General features: G+C 39.9%; 1 protein-coding gene across 2 annotated transcripts in view; it reads right to left on the bottom strand.

The window, feature by feature from the left end:
- DOCK1 (dedicator of cytokinesis 1) overlaps window positions 1–24,513 on the bottom strand; it is a 561,291-nt gene that overhangs the window by 408,255 nt on the left and 128,523 nt on the right. For both annotated transcript variants that reach the window (XM_045023408.1, XM_045023406.1), the window contains exon 23: window positions 22,934–23,042. In XM_045023408.1, the coding sequence (XP_044879343.1) occupies window positions 22,934–23,042 (109 nt within the window). The remainder of the gene's footprint in view (window positions 1–22,933; window positions 23,043–24,513) is intronic.

Raw genomic sequence — 24,513 nt, forward strand, 5'->3', positions numbered from 1 at the left:
CTCAAATAATTTTAATAGATTGATGAGGCATGATTTCCCGTTACAAAAGCTGTGTGACTCTTCCCCAACATATAGTCTTCATGTGTGCGTCTGATAATTCTGTTCGTTACTACAGTTTCAACTAGTCTGCCTGGTACTGAAGTTAGGGCTAGCAGCCTGTAATTGACAGGATCGCCTCTGGAGTCTTTTTTTTTTTTCAAATCGATTATTTACATGGATAAATAATAAGGAACATATTTATTTATTTTTTAGCTCTGTATATCTCTTCTGCTGACTAACAGTAAAATGCAGAGGTGTGATTAGAAATGTCTTTGCAGAGACTGTGTTACTTCATTACAAACTCACATTTCCATGAAGGAGGTGGGTGGGAAAAAAAATTCTGTGCCCTTTGCTAGCAAATAGTACTTTTTGTCCGCCTGTTTGTGTGTCTGCCATATGACCCTAACAGGGTCTAGGAGGGCCTCTGGTAGAGCTGGAAGAGTAGAGAATGTCCACCAGTTTGTGATGGGGTTCAGATACTTTATGGAGGACTTCAGCCGCTCTTTGGGCTAGGTGCTGGAATGATTTAAAGCCATCCACCAAGAAAGGCGGAGGGGGGCATCACTGCCTTGCCAAGTGAGGATGATGAAAGATGGACTGGAGGAATATCCTCTTTTTCTGATTTGGTTTCCATTCCTTCCCCCAATAGCTCAGGAGGGTCTGCCACCTTTGAAGCCGCTGCTAAAGGAGGGTGCCTGGTATGCCACGCTAGGGATCTGTGAGGCTTGTTGCCTCTGGGTTTGCCAGAGGTCTCAGTTTGGCCTCTGCGGGTAGGGAGATGGTGGCTGGAACTGTGGCTGCCCAAACCATGGACCAGGGTGGGGCTAGGACATGCAGTAGAAACCCAAGTCCTCTTGTTCACTATCTGAGTCCGACTGGACAAGATGACCTATCGATGTCTTTTCCAGTCTTAGATGATTACCAGCTTTACAGATAACTCTCCATGCTATCAGCATTCAAAACCAATAATAAATTACTTTTCATGCTAAAATGGGTTGAAACTTAAAAAAAACCTGTACCCATCTACAATTAAGATTATTAGAGTTTTTTTAAAAGTTAAACTGTGATATTAACACTATTTACCCAGAAAATTGTAACATTAATTTTTTGCAGCAATTTTCATCCATTTTTTAATTTTTTTGGTAATGAACACATAAATTCCCAGAAAATGTAAAACAAAATAAAAACTGAAAACTAAGGGCCTTAATCATGAGACAATCATTAATTACATGATCACACTTTTTCCACAGGGCCCATGTTTCCTTCGGTGTACAGAATGGATAGTGCTCTGGGAATGAATCAGGACAGTATAGTGAATAAGGCTGTGTTCTGTAGGACCACTGCCACATTTGTTGCAAAAGTTGGAAGGTGTGTGTTGAATAAACCTCTGGTGAATAAACAATGGAGGAAGAGGAAGAATGAGTTCATAGTTAAGGCAGCTGAATGCCACCCTGGAGAACTCGATTCAATTCCCGCTTCTGCCAGAATTCCTACATGATGCGTAGCAAGTCACTTAAACCAAAACTTCACAGGTGGCCACTGTGTCTTCCCCATTTTCTGGGTACCCAACTTGAGATATCTGGGGGTTCAATTTGCAGAAGCACTCACTGCTCCTACTGACATCAATGGGAGCTCTGCTCTGAACATATGAAGTGCAATAAAATTCTAGGTACTCTGAAAAATGAGGCCTATGGCTTATCAAATTGAGCACCTAAAGTTACTTGGAACTTGATAATTTAGGCATTGATCTCTGTGCCTCAGTTCTCCATCTGCAAAATGTGGATAATGCCAACAGACCTCACAGTGTTGTAAAGATAAATCCATTAAGAATTAAGATACTACAATAAGAGCACTAGCCAATGAAGAAGTTAATTCTGTATTAAGTGAAGGGTTTGGTATGGTGTGGAGTAAATAATGCAAAGGAACACACACAATGAATGATGAGAATAAGAAGAAACGAACAATTCCAATGAGCAACATCCATCCTGTACACTGAATGAGGCAGGGTTCTTTGGGGAAAAGAGTATATGATCATATATGCATACGCCACAAAGGGGATAAATTAAGATTGCACAGGCAACCTTAATTTTGGCACTACCTAATCAAATGCTTGAATTGACGACTTTAATACTCTTAAGATAGGTTTGTGCATATATTTATAATGAGTGTGTATATATACACACATTTGTAATGTGCACACACAAAAATGCAATTTTAAAGTTAAAATTCAAAACAATAATTATTTGAGTTTTACAAAATTAATAAATTACTATAATTTTACTTTAAGATTGCCACATTATCAATAACTGGGGTGAGGCAAGAACCAAGAGATCTCAGCCAAATTATTCCAAAAACAATACTATAATAGGAAAGCTCGTTATAAACACATGATCATAGAAGTTAGATACAGAAAATGCTTATTAAGTCATCCAAGTCCATCACCCCATCAATGCAGGACTTAACTCCACAATGCATTTTCTAGTATTTTATCCAATTGATTTTCAAAGTCCCTATCAACAGGGCTTTCATCACCTCCACTAAGGCATTATTTCACATCTCACTAATAACTAGGATTGTCGATTATTAATATCTGCTTACTCTTAGTTACACCCTCATATACATAATAATAAATTGTTTTTCCTTCTTGGTTTTTACACCATTCAAATATTTATAGATGTGCCCCTACGATAGCAATACACAGTTATTTTTAAATCTTTCTCAATAAGTCAACTGTGATAGTCTCTGATCATTTTTGTTGCTTTTCTCCAATCTCCCTCCATTATGCCAGTATATTTCTAGCGATGTAATGCCCAGGAAGGAACATAATATTCCAGATGCAGATGTAACACAGCCATTCAGAAAAGGGGAATTATCTCCCTTTGTCTTGGATCTTACTATTTATATGAAAAAAGATCTGCATTACTGAATAAGTTTAGCCCCTTAAAAAAACTTTTTAGAGGCAAAAAAGAATCAGATCCCTACATCATTCTAAGAAATGCTGAGCACCTGCAGCTCACATTTAAGTCAACGGCACTTGCAGGTTCTCAAAATTAAATCAGAATAGACCATAAATCACTAGGCAGAGAAGTCCTCATATTTATTTATGATCACAACTCTTTCCAATGCCAAGAGTCATGATGTCACAGATAAATTACACTACTAATACTCAAGCCAAATCTTTAAACAAAAAAAAAGAAAAAAAGGAAAAATATTTGGTTTGTTATCTAATATTAATCAAATATTGTAATTGTCTTTGTAGCTAGAAATATGACTACTGATGATGATGAATATGTACTATTTTAGGGTAAAGTTCAGGGTACATTATCCAGTATAATTATTTTAATTAAATCCATTAGCATATCTTTATATAAGATTAGAAGATCTATCAGTGAAACAAAATAAGCTTTTTCTTGAATAATGTATGAAGCAATTATTAATTTACATATTTCTTAAGAAAATGCATATTAAACTGATTTCAGTTAGATGGCTGAAACGGAAATACACACAACTGAGAAAAACAACTTCAAAAAGGAGATGTTCCTTTCTCCAAATAGTTAAGAGCCATCTACTAAGGTTATTAGTTTTGTGGTCTTGGCAACAGGACTAAACATGACAAGATGGATTCAGTTTAGGAACACCTGTTAGTCTCCCTCCACCTCCACTCAAGAAACACTGGCATTGGTGTTTAATGGCACATCTGGCATCCAAATCCGGGTATCTCTACCAAGCACAAAAAAGTTCCTTAGGCCTAGATTGTGAAAAAGGTCACCATCCGGCTAGTAATGGTCTGATCCACATCCCCATCAGCCAATAAAAAGACACCTACTGGTGAACTCGATTTTAGGTCAGACCTCAAGTGAATAGCTTTGTGGCATGGAATCCTAAAAGTGAAGAAATAAGCATTATGATGTATGAGTTTGGCAATGTATTTATATTTTAATAACCAATGGTTCTACATATTGGAAAGGACTTTGTATATTTCTGAGAGCTGTAGTGTAAGTGGGACAAGATAGAAACAGTGGCAGATTTTTTCCACCCAAATAATGAGGAGTTTAGCTGGCCATGCAGGTGGTAGGCCACTTCTTCCTGATGCCCCAGTGATTTCAAGGGGCCTTGTGGTCATCTTCATCTTCCAAGTCATGAGGGGGTTCCAGCATCTACTTCAGGGGTGTGGCAAAAGCGGTCCTATCCACACAGGGGTGGGAACACTCTGCCCACTCCACAGAGCAACAGGACTGTAAGGAATGCCCACTCCTGAGGGGACTCACTTTTTCCTGCTAGCAGATGTTCTCCCATGCCAGATACAGAGATGCCTCATAATTCCCAGTGTGGGAACCATATGGAATACCTGGGATTCCTGACAACTTGCTAAGGATTCAAATTTCTCTCTTCCTTGGGGGGAAATTAGCAAGAAACTCTGGGCTGAGGTTTTCTGAGAGTAACAGAACATGAACCCCACCCTGTTTTCCAACAGACTCTGGATCTTTTGTGAAATTGTCACAAAACATATGCTGCTTTAAAGATTAGAGTCAAAACCCTCCTTTGCCTTTAAGTTTTGACTGAAGAAGTGATTCAGAGTATCAGAGGAGAGAGTAGAATAGAAAGACTTCAGATTAGGCGGTCTCTAAAACAATCCAGTTTGAACCCTGAACTTTACCATCTCACAGAAAACATCCTCCCATGAGCTATGAAATGGGGAAAGTATTTTGTTGCGGTGGAAAAAAAATCATTCCAGATAAAAGAACAGGCATATCAACTCTAATATATAGATAATGGCATCTACCTTCGCTTTTCATAGCAGGTTGTCTAATGTGCTAATGAAGAAAATGAGAACAGTATCGCAGTCAGCCCTGAGTAAAGCTCTGTCCACAGGACAATCCCCAGGCTGCTCTGTTGCGTCTCAATCCACTGGACGCATGTGCTTGAAGCTTCCCTTGATCTGAGCAGGCTCCAGCACTGTCTCTTTCCTTGGCCTCTCCAGAACATTTCCAGGGCACACGCTGCCAGTCTGTTTTCCCTTCACAAAAATGGGACCAGGTGGCCCATATGCCAAGGGCCCAGAACCTGTGCTGACCCCTCATACTCTCCAGAAACTTTAGTACACCCTTCCCAAAACTCCAACTGTGTGGGCACTCCAGGCTTACAATTTAACTCTTCTGAGGCATGTAATACTGAAAGCAAACAGACAGACAGACTTTGCACAGAATTCTAAAAGAAATTACTCGTTACTTAGACTGCACAAGAAATACACAGATCTGTACGAAATAAAATACATCTATACTTGTTTCCCTGCCTCAGTTTCCTCACAATGCTGGAGACTTCTCTGGGGTGGCTAGGATCCTTCTCCTACAGCCCATGGCTTCTTCCCCTAATCATGGAGTTTCTCTCACTCTCTAGGTCAGCTAGTTTCCTTCTTCCTCAGCTGATCCTGCAGTTAAATAGGACACCCCACCACCACTATGAAAGCACACCAGCTTCTTCTTTTCTCTTGCACAAAGCATCCTGTGTGTCTCTTGAACGTATGTGTTCCACCAGTAATATCTGGTTTCTTCGTTCTGCAGATAGGGATTTTCAACTCACTAAAACTGAGCACCCTCCAGGGAAGATGGAGAAAACTGGCTGTCCTGACTTCAATCAACCATTGGTCCCAAGGTGTTTAAACTCAATAGGCAACCATTAAGGCTAATAATTGACCATTATCCCTGGTCCAGTAAATATGTGATACAGCTCCTATGACCAAATGGAAAATTCCACATACAAGGCATTCTAGGATTCCACAATTTCATATCAACCAGAATTTATAAGATGTACACAGACAGATTCCTAAAATCATCACAGAAAATATGGTCATGTCTTAACATATCTAACTCAATTTTAGAACACAATTACAAGGTTATTGTGTTATTTTTTTTTGCATATGCCTGGAGTTACATAACTTGTCACACTAATTTTTCACTAGGGAAAGGAAAATAATTCAGTCTCAAAATGTCCCTTTGGGCCTAATACATCTTGTTTACGGCTAGTTAGAACTTTCTTATCATGTGGTCCACCAATTAGTCAAACCAGAATGGCTCCAAAGTAAGTTCCTTTTTGGCTCATACATTTATCTATCATGGAACTTCTAGGCTCTCAGGCAGAGGTTGGCTAGTGATCAAGTAACAATCTACATAATATAAAAACCTTTCCTTTAACAAACATGCACATGGCATCAGAATTCTTGACAGTTCTAAATAGTGATATTTCCACTAAAACAAATAGATTAAGCAACTAGTGACAGATATAGAAAAATATATAGAGAGAAAATCCCCTTCATAGAAAACTGGGAGAACTGAAAGTTCAGACAGGGACCAGCAATACTGGCCTAACCACGTACTGGCTGACCCAAGATCATCCTTGTAAAATTGCATCAAAGCAGTAATCTTAAAAAGAGTATATAATGAGCATCAACTTGCTGCCTGGCACATTTTGATAGCTGTCACTGCCCTGAAGCAAACTACTATCAATGTTCCAGCTTTAATTAAATAGACTTTAATTTGTTCCATGGAAAACCAATGAGAAATGCACAAGGACAACCATTTCAATGATTATTAAACACAGGCACTGAGTTATTGTCTTAACATCAGGAGAAGCAAAAAAGATTTAATGATTTTTCTCCTAGTGTTCTATCCATTACTGACAAAAAAATCAAAGACCATGTGGAAACACAGTTTGGAAATTAAATAACTAAGGGACAATTAGACTGATTTCAGATCAAATAATTTAAAAATTCCAAAGCCATCTTCTACTGCGTGGTTTTGAAGAGCTAGAAGACTCTATGCTTTATATAAACCTAACACGACTATATTAATCACTAATGTTTATTTCTCATAAATTCTACGAAACAAAGAGGGAGAGTCCTTTTGGTGCATACACTACATGCACAGAAAATCCACGAGAGAGAACATCATTCTCAATTCCCAGGCTGCCATTATGAAGCTTGTCCCAGAGGGCTGTGGCAGATAGTTTATCTTAAAAATTTATGGAGCATTTATCACTGTAGTGTTTAGACATTAAAATGATATTACAAATTGCATAAGGACAGCCCAAACTAGAGTCTGCTCTTGCCAATCCTACATTCAACCATTAAAAAGGGTGTGTTTTCATCCCCACTTCTTCCTCCCATCTCTTCTCTCTCTGCTGAGTTTCACAACTGCCCTTTCATGTTGTGCATAGAAAGGTTCACTTCGCCTTCATCTCCGGTCTTCCCAGTTGCTGTCTGGGGTCCACCCAAGTCCAAAAAGCCTTACAAATAAGCAGCAGTTGGTTCGCCACAGACTAAGGGAAATCAAAGCCAGGCTGGAGAAAAAAAAAATATCAGAGCATAGGACTGAAAGGGACCACCTGGTTCACCAAATCCAGTCTCCTATCACAAGAAATCCCATCATATATTTCCATTCATAAATTTATCAACCTCCGTCTTAAAACTAGTTAAATTGCTTTCCTGCGCTGATCCTAGTGGGAGGCTGTTCCAGAACCTCACCCACAGATGTTTAGAAATCTTCTTTTAATTGCCAGTCCACATTTAATCATGGCCAGTTTATACCCATCTGTTCTTGGGCCAACATTTTTGTTTAAATAGTGTTTCTCCCTCTCTTATGTATTAAAGAGAGAGAGCAATCCTACCATCTCACAGCTTTTGTTTTGCTAGGCTCAACAAGCCAAACTTTTTTAGCTTCCTCAGGTAAAATAATCTCTCCTTTCCCTGATCACCCTAGTAGTCCTCCTTTGCACTTGTTCCAGTTTGAACTGGAAAACAGTGTCTCGTATTTCCACAGTCGTAAGTGGGAACTGGTGATGGGGCCCCAAATGTTATTTCACACAAGGCTGCCCAAAACCTAGAACTGGCTGACCACTGCGTAGTTCAACATTTTCACTGTGATTTCTGTCAAATTCGTCTCATATGATAATCTGGGGGGAAAAATAAGCTCACTTCTCAGCCCTGTAATCTGAAAGTTCAAAAGATAAGCACTTCCCAGCACGACTAAACTGTAAAACGATTTTGAAAATAAGTTTTTATTGACAACTGACATTTAGAACTAATTTCAGGTATATGTAAGAATGTATTCATGTAAGAAATATTTATCATCTGAAATTTCAGACTGCTGAGCTGAATAAGTGTTCGCAGAGTTCCTCCCTCCATTGGGCCAATTTATGATCAATTACTTCAACTTTGTGCCCCCAGTAGCAATGCATGGCTGCAAATAAGTGTAAAAATGATCTTAACAGTAGAAAACCAGCAGAAATCAAGAGGGAACAGTATTGACAAAAAGGACAATTAATTTGAAAAGATATGAACTTTAGTGCAAAGAGAAAGTCAAACAGAATGCACAAGAAACTAATCTTAGAATAAAATCAATTCATGTACACTTCTGAAATGCAAATGCACAATTTTGTTTTACCCTGAACTACACACACACACTGAAATACACTGATGACTCTTAAGATATGACTGATACAAAGATGGAACAAACAACAAAAAATATTTATCACTAGTTAGCTAGAACAGGGTTCTAAAAACAATTCTCAATTTCAGCACTGTACTAGAGTTGGGTAAATACTTCAAAACATTTGTACTAATGAAAAATACATGTGTTCAAATAAAATATTGAATCTGCTTTCATTGTGTGCATGTCATTTTTGTGTTTGCTTTCCATAAATAATCTGATGAATGAATTTACTGGCAGGAACATTCATGGAAAGAGAGCATTTTAAAGAGAATGATATAGAAAATGAGTTTTAAATTCAAATATCAGCTTCAGCAGCAGAAATATGGTCCAAAGAGATATGCTCATCTTACAGAATATGACCCAATTGTGCAGCCCACACACTAAGTTAAAGAAACTTTCGTAAGAGGAGTATTTGTATTTTGCATTAACAAGACTGTAGTATTAAAATTAGTGTTTTATATAAGACACGGAAGGAAACTGTCCTGCTATACTCAGAGCTGCTGAAGACTCAAGTGGAGTACAATTCCAGTTATGGGCCTCACATTTTAGGAAAGAGATGGACAAACTGGTGAGAGTCCAGAAGAGAGCAAAAAAAGTGGTAAAAAACATTTAGAAAACTTAACATATGAGGAAAGGTTAAAAAACTGGGCATATTTAGTCCTGGGAAAAGACGATGGGGGGGAGGGGGGGAGGGTACAGGGGATGGACCTGATAGTCTTCAAATATGTTAAGGACTGTTCTAAAGAGGATGTTGATCAATTGTTCTCCATGTCAGCTGAAGATAGGACAAGAAGTAATAGGCTTAATCTGCAACAAAGGAGATTTAGGTTAGATATTAGGGAAAACTTTTTAACTATAAGGGCAGCTAAGCTCTGAATCAGATTCCAAGGAAGGTTGTGGAATCCCCATCATTAGAGGTTTTTAAGAACAGGTTGGACAAACACCGGTCAGTGATGGTCTAGGTTTACTTGGCCCTGCCTTAGCACAGGGGACTGGACCTGGTGACTTCTTGAGGTCCCTTCCAGCTCTACATTTCTATGATTCTCTGAAATTTGTCAAATAATTTCAAATAATGAACAAAATATGAGAAACTCCTAAAATGATTCCTCAGCTCTCGTCCACTTACGCCCCTTCTCTACCTACGCTATCTTGATGACATCATCATCATCTGGACCCATGGGAAGGAGACTCTGGAAGAATTCCACCATGATTTCAACAGCTTCCACCCCATCATCAACCTCAGCCTGGACCAATCTACATGGGAAGTCCACTTTCTAGACACCACAGTAGAAATAAGTGATGGTCACGATAACACCACCCTATACCGAAAACCCACCGATTGCTATGCCTACCTTCATGCCTCCAGCTTCCATCTCGGACACACCACACGATCCATCATCTACAGCCAAGCGCTGAGGTACAATCACATTTGCTCCAACCCCTCAGACAGAGACGAACACATACAAGATCTTCACCAAGCATTCTCAAAACTACGATACCCGCATGAGGAAATAAGGAAACAAATCAACAGAGCCAAATGTGTACGCAGAAGCCTCGTGCTGCAAGACAAGCCCAAGAAAGAAACCAACAGAACTCCACTGGCCATCACCTACAGTCCTCAGCTTAAACTTCTCCAATGCATCATCGGTGATCTACAACCCATCCTGGACAATGATCTCTCGCTTTCACAGACCTTGGGAGGCAGGCCAGTCCTCACCCACAGACAACCCGCCAACCTTAAGCATATTCTCACCAGCAACCACACATCGCACCATAGCAACTCTAACTCAGGAACCAATCCATGCAACAAACCTCAATGCCAACTCCGTACACATATCTACACCAGCAACATCATCACAGGACCTAACCAGATCAGCTACAACATCACCGGTTCATTCACCTGCACGTCCGCCAATGTTACATACACCATCATGTGCCAGCAACACCCCTCTGCTATGTACATCGGCCAAACTGGACAGTCACTACGTAAAAGGATAAATGGACACAAGTCAGATATTAGGAATGGCAATATACAAAAACCTGTAGGAGAACACTTCAACCTTCCTGGCCACACAACAGCAGATTTTAAGGTAGCCATCCTACAGCAAAAAAAACTTCAGGACCAGACTTCAAAGAGAAACTGCTGAGCTTCAGTTCATTTGCAAATTTGACACCATCAGCTCAGGATTAAACAAAGACTGTGAATGGCTAGCCAACTACAAAAGCAGTTTCTCCTCCTTTGGTGTTCACACCTCAACTGCTAGAAGAGGGGCTCATCCTCCTTGATTGAACTAACCTTGTTATCTCCAGACTGATTCTGGCCTGCATATTTATACCTGCCTCTGGAAATTTCCATTACATGCGTCTGACAAAGTGGGGATTCTGCCACGAAAGCTTATGCTCCAATACATCTGGTAGTCTATAAGGTGCCACAGGACTCTTTGTTGCTTTTAACAGAGAGGAAGGACACTGTTAAATAATTTAGCTTCTCTGAACAGTATCAACTGAACTTGTATAACTCTTATGTGTCAATGCAACTGTGAAAAGTTTGCAGCTATTCCCTAGTTTTAACTATCTCAGGGTGTCAATCCTTTATAACAAGATCACTGAACAAAGCTTACTATCTAGAAAAATACTGGTGTTACATTCAAGCTATGAAAAACACTACAGTAGCAAATAGAAACAGAACCAAGACTGAAATCGTAAATGGAAAAATTAACCATTATTAGTTTTCCATTAACGTACAACTGGAATTTAAAACTAAGCCATACAATGGAATTAGTAAATATTTTGACTTTTCCATAACATCTCAGGATTAACATTTAGGTTTTTAAATTTAGATGTCAAATATTTTGACAACCTCTAATATTCCCCCCCATTTAAATGACATACAAACCCTTTCAACTGCCTCATATTGTTCTTCTGCAGATTTTTGTAGGATTAGTTTAAATCCTTTAACCAGTAATAATAGAGATCCTCTGTTATTTTAAAGTATAAGCTCTTCAGAGAAGAGACTGTGTCTTTTTTCTTTATAGTGTGACTTGTGCATTACACCTGTAGAAACGAATAATATAAAAAATTAACAGTAAAGTAATAAATTCCGACTGAGGATGAGGGATAATCATGTCCTGTTATAATCCAGTGGCATCAACAGCAATTCAAAATAATCTCTTGGGGGGTCTGCAATGTGATGTTAATGTCCTGATGTGAACAGCAATATTTCATCTTGCTAGTTTATTGAAATAGGTCAACAGGCAACATTGTAGGCATTGAGAAAAACTTTCAGAAGCGCTTAAGAGATTTAGGAGAGTAAATCTAATTCACCTTCACTGGTACCTAACTCCTAAATCACTTGGATGCTTTTGAAATTTTTCAGCAAGAGTTGACTCTCAAAATCTACTCCATTACCAACCAAACCCTTCTTCCCACTCTCACCTAGATCAGCAGTTCTCAACCAGGGGTCCGAGACCCCTTGGGAGGGGGGGCACAAGCAGGTTTCAGGGGGTCTACCAAACAGGGCCAGCAATAGACTCACTGAGGTCCAGGACAGAAAACCAAAGCCCCATCACCCCGAGCCCTGCCAACCAGGCCTCAAGCTGCAGCCTGAGCAGCTTAGCTTCGCGGGGCCCCCTGTGGCATGGGGCCATGGACAGTTGCTCTGCTTGTTACTCCCTAATGCCAGCCTGGCTTTTACATGCATATAAAACAGTTGTTGTGGCACATATGGGCCGTGCAGTTTTTACAACATGTTAGGGAGGCCTCAGAAAGAAAAAATTGAGAACCCCTGACCTATATGACACTTTCTAATAGAATATTCAGAGGCCACTAGATAAAGTCAAAACTGAATAAAGGAAGATGATTATTAGGAGTTAAATGGGGCCTGATACAAGATTTCCATTGACTTCAATGGATTTAAGCATATGCTTAATGGAACTACTCATATGCTTACAAATTAAGCACACAGAATCATAGAATATCAGGGTTGGAAAGGACCTCAGGAGGTCATCTAGTCCAACCCCCCTGCTTACAGCAAGACCAATCCCCAACTAAACCATCCCAGACAGGGCTTTGTCAAGCCTGACCTTAAAAACCCTCTACGGAAGGAGATTCCACCACCTCCCTAGGTAACCCATTCCAGTGCTTCACCACCCTCCTAGTGATTTTTTTTTTCCTAATATCCAACCTAAATCTCCCTGACTGCAACTTGAGACCATTACTCCTTGTTCTGTCATCTGCTACCACTGAGAACAGTCTAGATCCATCCTCTTTGGAACTCCCTTTCAGGTAGTTAAAAGCAGATATCAAATCCCCCCTCATTCTTCTCTTCTGCAGACTAAACAATTCCAGTTCCCTCAGCCTCTCCTCATAAATCATGTGCTCCAGCCCCTTAATCATTTTTGTTGCCCTCCGCTGGACACTTTCCAATTTTTCCACATCCTTCTTGTAGTGCAGGGCCCAAAACTGGACAAAGTACTTCAGATGAGGCCTCACCAATGCCGAATAGAGGAGAACGATCACGTCCTTTGATCTGCTGGCAATGCTCCTACTTATACAGCCCAAAATGCTGTTAGCCTTCTTGGCAACAAGAGCACACTGTTGACTCATATCCAGCTTATCCACTGTTACCCCTAGGTCCTTTTCTGCAGAACTGCTGCCTAGCCACTCGGTCCCTAGTCTGTAGCAGTGCATTGGATTCTTCCGTCCTAAGTGCAGGACTCTGCACTTGTCCTTACATGTGTAAGCACTTTGCTGGGTAGGGCTATAACTGCTGCCATTACAAAATCATTGTTGCATCTTTATTTGCTTATCATTCAGTAGCAATGGATGTTGCAGTATATGTTTAGTAACAATATAATTAAAAACAGGTTGGGCCATCATGATATATCATGGAAAAAGGGGTACATTAATACAATTCAAGAAAAAAAAATCTGGAACCCAGCTTGAATTAGCATTTCACACTGCAGCAGCATGATAACCAAAACAATCTGATGATCAGATTTGATGATTACTTCCAGATAAATCTGTTTTAACCATATTTTAATGCCGCTACAGAAAACAAAATTAACCATACCAACTTTGCTAAACAGGTTAGTAAATTTAGACACTAAAGCCTTTAAGTTTAAGAAAATTGCACAAAACAAATTTGTAATATCAAGACAAATCCCAACTGATTCAGTTACAGTACTGCCAACGTCAAAAGATCAAAAACCATGTGTCAGACCCTCAAAATTCATGAGATTAGCCCCTCCCCCAAAATCAATTTTTTTTAAAAAGTCAAACCATATTTTGAATCTGCCAGTCTGTGAGAGATAATTTCAGATTGAAAAGTCAGTCTTTAATGCACACAGAAATTCACACCTGTCCCTGGCTGCTCAGATAGCAACTTCATTTACCATCTCCTCACCCCTAAAATACAGGAATTGCCATCTAATTTAATGTATTCTCTTCTCCCAGGTACAATATTTCTTTGTCTCCTGCTGCCCAGGACTTCTTTACCCGGGATCCAACTGCACCATTTCCTCAACTCCCCACTCCCTCGCCTCTTGCTACCCTACCCGAGGGCTTCTCTTCTGCCTGGGTCCCAGCAGCACCACTAACCCAACTCTCCCCACCCCAGGACCCTCTCTGTCTGCTCTGATTAGGGTGACCAGACAGCAAATGTGAAAAATCGGGAGGAGAGTGGGGGGTAATAGGAGCCTATATAAGAAAAAGACCCAAAAATCGGGACTGTCCCTATAAAATCGGGACATCTGGTCACCCTAGCTCTGATACCATATATGAAGGGCATGTGAGGCGAATCACACAGACCTCTGCCTAGCCCTGAAAAATAACAGATTCGGAAGAGCTTCTTGCATCATGACAGCTCATCCTGCAGGCACCAAAATCCCATGTCTCACAATCAATTTGTGAGAGCTGGCAACAATGCAATACTGCCTTACCCTGGCTGCTCAGGGGGGGCTCTCCTTCCCCGTCACCACCTCCAACCTGACGGAGCTGCCCCCCGATCACTGTCCTCTGATCCCCCCCACCCTTCTACTTGCCACCATATACCTCATTCCACTGCAACCCCTAAATCTGCCTTCTGCTCCCCCTAATACTCCACTCTCACTCATTCTCCCCCCTCTACCTTTCAGTGTCTCTGCTAATCCTCACAGTTCCCATGTCCTGGCCAGTTCCGGAATCACAGAGTGGCAACCATTTTGCCTGTGGCTTCAGAGTCACTGAGAACAGTGGAAAGTGGCAGCCAACTCTACTAAGGCCAGCCTCATTTCCACAGGCAGACAGACCATAGGGAAATGGCAGCCATCTTGCTGGCTTCAGCCCCACTGACAGTAGAAGGCCATTCATCACACTTTTATGAGACAGGTAAAAAAAATCCCCAAAAAATCACTAGACCTGTGATAAAAATCTCAAGTATTGGCAATACATCACTTATGAGTAAGATTATGTATTAAATCAAATTAAAAGGGATAATATGCTTAGGCAAGATAGAAAAGTGAATCTAAATTAGTTTAAGAAAAAATCCCATTTAGGTTACTCTATATAAATACTAACTTTTATAAAAGCTAAGCTGTGAACCTAACTTTACTCTGTTAAAAAGGTGCAGCTGAAAATAGATCCCAACAATACCAGAAACATCATTACAATCTAAATTATTCCCAGATGCTGAAATAAAGAGTGCAAGGATATTAATTTCATAAAACGCCAAATAGTCTTCAGATACTGATACAACATCAGAAACAACTCCAAACAATTAAGCAGTTTATTAAATTCTTAAAATTAACATTTTTAATTAGAATTACTAACACACTTGTGCAGCACTGGGCCAAGTTCAGATCCCTGTTCTCATAATCACAAAAACTACAGGTTTTAATTAGTCTAAAGAAAAGACCTATTTCCATACCAAAAAAACCTAAAACACATATGAAAAAGAGGACTAGGAAGCACAAAAACAAAATGCTTCAATTCCAGAATTTTTAACACTGATAGAATATTACCATAATCATTAAGTGATCTCATTAGGAAGTAAGCACTGGCATTCAGAATTAGAAATACAGATCTCTGATATATTTGCACTATTACTGTACATCTATTTCATTTGGATAATTTCAAACAATTACATTGTGATAAATGATTATTTTATACCACACAGGAAATAGGTGAGTACTTCACAGAAAATAAAGTCCCTACCCTAAATTGCTTGATGGGGTAGGAAATGACAAGAATAACAGAAATATGTCTATGTGGTTATTCTGTTTAAAGCATTTGCACATCTTGGTAGTTCTGCAAAGTGTATCACAGATGTGAAATTTTTAAGGGGATGTGATTAAGTGACTGATCCACGGTCAATGAAAACATTAGCGGGGTTTTCATTAGACTGTAAACAAAGACAAAGAAGAGGAATCCCTTCTTAATGAACAAACTGATGACATTACCTTGTTGAAGCACTTCTAAACTATGGAAAAAGGTCATTAACTATGCCATAGTTTATTAACTAATAAAGACAATTAAATGAAAACAATATGGTCAAAAAAATCCAACCTTTGCTTTAAATAGTTTAAATTAACCAGGAATTGATAGTCATATTTCTTAGCACATGCAATATGCAGGCTGAATTTCTTATATTGTATAGTTGCAAGAGGAAATTGCAAGTTATTTCTACAATCATCACGAACATCTCTGCATGTCATCCTTTAAGGCCTTTCAAGGCATTTAAAAATAAAATCATTTGAATAATCATTAAATCATTTCTCCAAACATTTTAAAAATTTACAAGATTTTGATAATGGTGAACAATTATTTCAGTGGTAGCCTACCTGAAACTATTAGTGGCAAAGACAGCACTAGTCTTAATTTTTAAATTTCCATGATGAAAGAAAGCACTAGCCTCTTAATTTTTAAGTTTCCTATTTCAGTCCCTTCCCCATTAGAAAACTGTGTTTATTCTGAAAATTGCCATATTTGATGGTTAGGAACTATTTAGAAGTAATGGGAATTTTTTTTGCCAATAACCTAGTGTGACAGAATATACTCCTGTATTCATACTCTACACACTACTGTAATAATTGTTGTGCAATGTATTCTTTACAAGGTATCATCTGAAAACGAAGTTTGCTGCTCAGTACTGTCCTGATAAAATATGTGTGGCAACATTATATGTGAAGAGGAATCTTACATTCCAAACCCCACAGCTCTGACCAAGCAGAAGTTGGCAATCAGGTCTGTCCTAAACAATGGAATGTGTGCTTGCCCTAATTTGCATTTAAGCAGTAAACAGAGTCATCAAGCAGGAAGGAAAACAAAGGAAGCTCAAACAGGTGGAAAAAAGACAGCAGGGAAGATCCTTCCACACAGAGTACCGGTATTTGTCTCCTAGTTCCCAGCTGGAAATGGTTTTTCAAGAGGAGGATAAACTATACAAAGAAGGAGCAGACACCCCCTCTCCCTCCTGCATTGCATCTAAGATGACAAAGGAAAAGAGCCATTGGACTCTCAGGGTGCAGGGTGGTCCTGACCTGAACAGTTTGGTCAGTAAACCTGCTGGAAGTATGTGGTGAGAAATTTCACTTGAATCTAATATAGTTCATTAAGTTAGGCACTATTAAGCGTTTTATCTTTATTTTTCTTGTAGGCATTTCTGACTTTTACGCCTCATTACCTGTATTCACTTAAAATCGCTCTGTAGTTAATACATTTGTTTAACTATTTTACCTAATCCAGTGTGTTTAAGTTGAAGTGTCCTGGCAACTCTATTTCAGATAATAAACTGGCATATTATTCTCTTAGAGGAACAATGGACTTACTATATTTGTACTGTCCAGGAGAGAGCTGTGCAGTACAGGACATACATTTCTGGGGTAAGATCTGGGACTGGTGGTAAATCGGAGTCACCCTGCTATATAACCAAGGCTGATGACAGTCCTGGTGTAACTGTCAGGCTACACTTACACGCAGACACTCAGGGTGTGGCTTATGTGCTGGAAGGCTGTTTATGAGCAGTCCAGGAGCAAGCTACTTCGGCAAAGCATTGTAAGGTACCCAGGGTTGCAGGGTAGGGGTGACACAGCCCCCCACTAGTTTGGGCTGTGCCCTGGTATGTCACACCTAGTCATTACTGGTTGCCCTATATCTTGCATATGTCACTTCAAAAGACAGACCCTGAGGAGGAATTTGGCTGGTTATGACTCCTCTAAACACAGTGTAGTTAAACCTCCCTGAAAACTCAGACATAAAATATGTTTGAAGAAAACTGGTTGCAACTAAGCAAATTTATAATTGTTGTTGTTTGTCCTTCCATAGGGACATCTAACTTATTTTGCCAACTAAAGAAGAATTCTCATCAGAAACATAGATAGATTAGCTAGATAGATAGATATAAATTATATATTTCAGTACTACAATCTTAGCTCATACACCACAGTAAGTACTACCTCTTTCATCAGTAACCTAAAAACAATCCCTGCATTTATTTGTATTGATAAGAAGAGTTGGCCTCACTTTAAGATGCTGAGTAGGCACAACTTCAATCAATGTAACTGAAAATCAGGCCTACTATGTTGATGCGGTTTTTTTTGAGAGCAATGTGATATTTACAAGATCGACTTAATAGTTAAATTTCTATAGGTGCTCGGCTTTTGTTCAAGGACATGCAATTGTCATTTAGCAACCTAAAATAAGATGCAGGATGGTCCAGTGGTTACGGTACTAGCCTAGATCCTGGGAGACCCAGGCTGAATCCCCTATTACATCACAGACTTCCTGTGAGACTTTGGGCAAGTCACTTAGCCTCTCTGCACTCAGCTCCCCATCTGCTAAAAATGGAGATAAATGGGACTTCCCTACCTCACAGAAGCGTTGAGAGGATAAGTACACACAGATTGTCAGAGGCTCAGATACTACAGTGATAGGGATCAGATTAGTATCTTGGATGGATGTTTCACTTTGAGCTGGTGCCCTTTAGCATGCCCTTCTCTGGTGTTGTTTCCCTTAGCATTCCTGTAGCAGCACACCCTTCCCTGGGGCCACCTCTCCTTCTATGTACTGTCTTAAGAGATTTTTATAGGTTCCAGACTCCTCTCACCGACAGCATACTTTCCTAAAGCTCACTACTTCTACCAGGCTCCCCTCTTCCCTCTATCATTGGGTGATGCCACCTGGACCACAGCGTAGTTATAATCCTGATTTAGATGAACACTTTCTATATCTTGCTTCCTTGTATACTCAGCCCCTGAAAGACCTTGAGTTTTTCCTTTCTCCTTGTGACAGTTTACTTTGTCAAAACCAGCATTAATCTTCTGTATATATTCTATCACCAGTCCCCAAAGCAATCTAGACCACCTTGGTAAATGACCTTTTCAGCATAATAGATCACCAAATGTAACAAGGTGTGAATAAAAAACCTTAACAATATAGTAGAACTGAAGCATGTTTTGTATTTGTATAAGTGCAATAATTATCTTTTTCTTTAAAATAATATAATGAAACGTTGCTCTACTCAGCGGATTTATCATAAATTGTTTGTAAACAAGTCACTTGATTTCCATGATTTTGACAAGTCTAGAGTGCTTATTTATGTTTCCAGATTTGGGGAATGTACGAAACACAGAGGACATTCCACCATGAAAATGTTATGCTGAAACCCCAGAATTTAACAAACTAATATTCTATCATATTAGCATAAAGCTACAATAAAGGATACATAAATGTTAGAGAATTATGTTGCATCATGGCACCCTTCTGCCTCTTGATATTAGACTAATATTAAACCGCAAAGCCAATGTCTATAATGCATAAGCACTTCTTTACCATATTAGAGCAAACAGAAAATGAGATGGAATATCCCCACTAAGTGGTTTAAAACCACTTCTGACAGCTTTTAAATAATGCAGTACATGAAAGATGGGGACTTTATTTATTTATTTTATTTTTGCTCATGATGCAGGCCTCTTGTGAAGACCGAACCATCCTTTCGGAAATACAAAAATGGGACTTAAGAATAAGAGTCAAAAAAGAGTCAGTAGCAAACCACTGTAAAAACAAAATGATAGTTCTATGTAAACAAAAACAAAATCTTACAACAGAAGAAAATCCCAATTTCCAATCCATTCTTAGATTTATCCAATAAGGAACAGCAGAAGCAAAAAACCCAAATACCTGTCAAAGCAGTTGTTTTTAAAAGGGGATTCAACTTACTGTTTTGAATAAACAGTATTTGCTGAAACATCAAACTAAGTGTATTTTGCATGAATACAAGAGGAAAAAACACAGTTTAATCTGTATAGATTAACAAAAACCAGTTTGGTATCCTATAGAACAAAACACTCAATTTAATGTGTGTCTGTTTTCTAAATCATTCATTTGAAACTGCATCTCTAGTTGTGTAGTCAAGAAATTGAGTATATTGTTACGGAACATCCAGCATGTACAATTATGAAAGCTATTTATATGATGAAGTAGTAAAGCTGCTTTTACTAGATTTATTCATAATGTGATTTCAACGTTACTTCTATCTCCCATGTATTCAACAGAAAATACAATACAGCTACATGAGTATTACCTTGGGCTGCGATCCTGTCAAACCCACAAGTTTAGCAAGATCAGGCCTACTCAGCATTTGTACACTATCACACAAGACAACTACATGATGCAGTGGCTCAAAATTATAGCACTCAGATTTTCTGTCTCCCACCTTAAAACTAAAGAAAATGTTTCTTGTGGGATGAACCATAGTTTTTAATTTACCACAGTATTAAAGAAAGCTAATATGAAAGTGCAAAAGGAAACCTCAAAATTCCCTGTCACAGATCCACAGAAAATATATGGAGAGAAATTAACTTTTTTCAGGCAATGGACTGCAAAACAATCTCTGATGTGCATTAACAAAATGACTGCATCTAAATATAATTTGTATTATGCTACCTCAGGAAATCAAGGTTACATCACTTAACATTATTTGGTGCCTAGGAGAAAGCATTTTCACCCATTCTTATTAGTTACATTTAGTTAAGTCAAACCAAAGTTTTCAAATATATCCTATTAAGTAAATAGTTGTACAAACTCAACTAATCAGTCTTGATCAGAATTATCTGTTCTCAAATCATATGCATTAATTGTTAAAAATCAAAAGTTAAAAATATATGCAGCTTGAAAAATCCCTTTTTGTAAAATTAACTCCAAAGAGTTCCAGAAAGGTAACAACAACAAAACATCCACCCATGAGATCTCACGATAAATATCTTTCTCAAGTAAATTTTTTGTATCAACAAATAAAAAAGTTAATTTAAAATATTCTGGGCCAGATCCTTGGCCCAGAACGGTATAAATTGGCAAGTGTGTAGCCCATAGGATTATTTTTCGAGCTATTATATCATACTAATCCAGCCAGCAGTAGCAATTAATGTTTCTTTTTCTGAAATTAATCCATTTTATTCTTATATTTTATAAGTATTAATTCTTTGGAATCTAGGATGTGTTTCCTAATAATAAGTTTTGCTGAAATGCAAGAAGCCTACCAGCCTGTAAGATCCGGTAAGATCAAATATGGATTGCTGTGTGACAGGGATGTCTCGGCCATGCCCATTTCTCTCTGTAACGCTTGTAGTGCCAGCCCCTGGTAGCATGTCAGGTGCACCATGTCTGACATTAGAGCAGCAGACACTTCAGTTACTAAGGCAATGTCTACACAACAGACCTTATAGTGGCACAGCTGTGCTGCTGCAGCTGCGCCACTGTAAGGTCTCCTATGTAGCTGCTCTATGCCGACAGGAGAGAGCTCTCCAGCCGGCATAATTAAACCACGCCCAACGAGCAGAGAGCTCTCCCATCTGCATAATTAAACTACCTCCAACAAGTGGCAGTAGCTATGTTGGCAGGAGAGCATCTCCCGCTGACATAGCGCTGTCCACACTGGCACTTTTCACATCCCTGACCGACAAAAGTTTTACCAACAAAAGTGCCAGTGTAGATATAGCGTGAGGCTCTACAGCAGGGGTCTCAAACTCCCTGCCCGCGAGCCTCCCCAATGCGGCCTGCGGGGCTCCAGCAGTTTGGGTGCCGGGTCTCTCCCTTGGCCCCACCTGCTACCCCCCTCAGGGGCCCCGGCAGCACAGTGGAGCTGAGCTGCACCGGCCCTCTCACTCCAGTGGCTGCCGGTCCCTCCCTGTGGCCCAGGGGCGGGGCTGTACCTCCGCGCGCTGCCCCCACCCCGACTGCCCCTGTGGCCAATGGGACGCTGCGCACGGAGGCCCCCCAGCCCGCCCCACCTTGGAGCCCAAGGTAAGTGCCGCACTCCCCTCCCTTCCCAGAGCCTGCACCCCCACCCCCTCCCCACGTACCCCCTCCGGCCCCCAAACTTCCTCCCACATCCTGTGCCCCGTCCCCACACACCCACAGCCCCCAAACTCCTTCCCAAAGCCTGCACCCCTTCCCACACACACCCTCCCACCCCCAAACTCCCCCCCCCCCGAGCCTGCACCACATCCCCACACACCCCTAGACCCCAAACTCCCTCCCAGAGCCTGCACCCCTTCCCACACACACCCTCCCACCCCCAAACACCCACCCTCAGAGCCTGCACCACATCCCCACACACCCCCAGGCCCCAAACTCCTTCCCAGAGCCTGCACCCCAATCCTCTACCCCAGACCGCCTCCCCGACCCAAACTCCGTCCCAGAGCCTTAGGCAGATGGGGTGGAGCAGAGTTTTTTGGGGGGGCGGGTTCTGGGTGGCATGAGTGACACTGGCCCACTGGGAGGATTTGAGGACTGGCACTGGCCCTGAGGTAAATTGAGTTTGAGACCCCTGCTCTACAGCTTTAACACTTGGTGGGTCCCAATGTGCAATCCCCACCTTCCTGCAACACCATGCTCCTCCAGGGCCCTAGATACTCTTCTTCTGTACCTCACTCCTCCCAACTACCACGGAATCTTCCCATTGGCGACCCATCACTCATATGAGTAAGAGGAAAAGAGCAGTAACAAAATCACGTGTTGCAAATTCAGCACACTGTCCTCTGTTGAGCATCACTGTTCATCACAATGTAACAAAGTTATTTTATTAAGTACTCTTTTGGAGATCAGGATGAGACCTACATGAGGGGCACATGATCCCACATCTGCCTACTGTGGGGTTCTTACACCTTCCCCTGGGGCATATGTGCCGCACTAGTATAAGATGGGGCTTGCATACATACATCAGGTATGTTTAAGTATACAGCTAGACAAACCTTTTACTAGAATGAATTAAGTATTAACTATGTTCAAAGTAAAATACACTATTGGCACACTATATAATTTCATGCTGTATCAACTGCATAATTATTGCTTCTCAATGCAATGAAAATATATTAAAGTCATGCTATCATATTATACAAATGCAAAGCCAAGACATTTTTCTTTGAAACACCTACCTTCACCATCACAGTTTGATCAGAGACACTACTCATCATCTCATTGATAGACTTAAATAGTTGAAGCAAGGATTCCATGAAGTCTGCTTCTCCTTTGTTTTCATAAAGTCTGAGAAACAAATAATTGCTTGTGTAATATAAGCATAAGCTACAAGGGAAAAAAACCCTGGAAATACTGTATAAAGCAATGGAAACTGTTCCCAAAGCAGTCATTTTTTGTTCAAATGACAACTGACAGTGCCATGTATTACTCACGACATTTAAAATAAAAGGGGTTCTTAAATTCCACAACTTTTATCAATCAAGCAGGAGTGTTTTTCCACAGAATGGTATAGAACAAAAGCGTTAACCAAAAGGAAATTCATTGAAGTCACCGACTTAAAATGGATTATTACTAATTTAAAGCTTCCCCTGGTAAAACATCAAATAGGTGGAGATTTAACACTGAATCCTAAGTCACTGAGACACTATTAATCCATCTCATTATCACCGAACTCCACAAAGCTGCAAAATAATGAGCTAGATTCACTCCTTCACTCAGCACAGGAGTAAGCAAGGAGGTGGGAAGAGCATGCTAGGAAGCCAGTTCCAGCTCACTGATTCGCAGGACCTCACCCAGCCTAACTTACAAGTGGTGCTAGTCATCTTTAAATTCTGCCACTGTCGTAAGGTTCTTAATAGACGCTATGCAAAGAGAATTACTGTGGCAACCCCCTTTCCACCACCAGCAAACCCACTGCGTAGGAAGAAGAGAGTTTGTATTAATTGACATGGAATATATAGGCTAAATTAACAAAACAGTTACTGTCTAAAACTCAACAGTGTTAAACAAGATTTGCTGTACACACAATTTAGCCTTCTTAGTATTATGGCAAACACACCATGAAACAGCCTTTTTATTGAAGACAAAGATAAAGAAAAACGGTTACAATATTTGACAGGTAAAGTATTAAATAAGGCATTTATTTTAACAACATTCCTGGTTCCTTTTCTTTTTAAATGGAGAGAGTTTTCAGAACTCTTTTTAGAACTCCTTGTCAACAGTCTTTTAGATGGTATTAAAGATGTTAGTAATTGTTTTTTGGTGGAAAAAAGAAGCTAGTTGAGATGGGCTGGAGCTGTTGTGCTGCTGATAAAGTTTGATTTAATTTTCTTTTAGGTGGTGTTTGAGATTCAGCAGATGTTATTTGGGTCTCTCTTTTTTTGGCCCAGTTTGGTAAGGACATTTTCAGGATTAGGAAAAAGAAGGTCTGGGGTCTTAGGAGATGGTGGGAGTGGTAACCACAATGATGAGGCTTGCTCCAATAGCCTCCCATCGTTTTTTATAAAAGGTTGGGGGGGGACTTAAAAGGGAAATGATGGGGGAATAGTCCATCCCCTTATTATTTTGTCTATTAATTAAGTTTAATATCTAACACACTAAATTTTGGTTTATTAATTTTTGGACTTGCTTTTTATTTATTCAGCATGACTTTAATAGAGTTTTTGAGTTATATTAGTAGGCTTTTTGGTTTGGACTAATTCAGGGGTTTTTTTGTTTTAATTTTTTGGTATTTATTAACATTTGTTATTATAGATTT

This window comes from Mauremys mutica, chromosome 7 (assembly GCF_020497125.1).
Source record: "Mauremys mutica isolate MM-2020 ecotype Southern chromosome 7, ASM2049712v1, whole genome shotgun sequence".
In the NCBI taxonomy this organism is placed as follows: Eukaryota; Metazoa; Chordata; order Testudines; family Geoemydidae; genus Mauremys; species Mauremys mutica.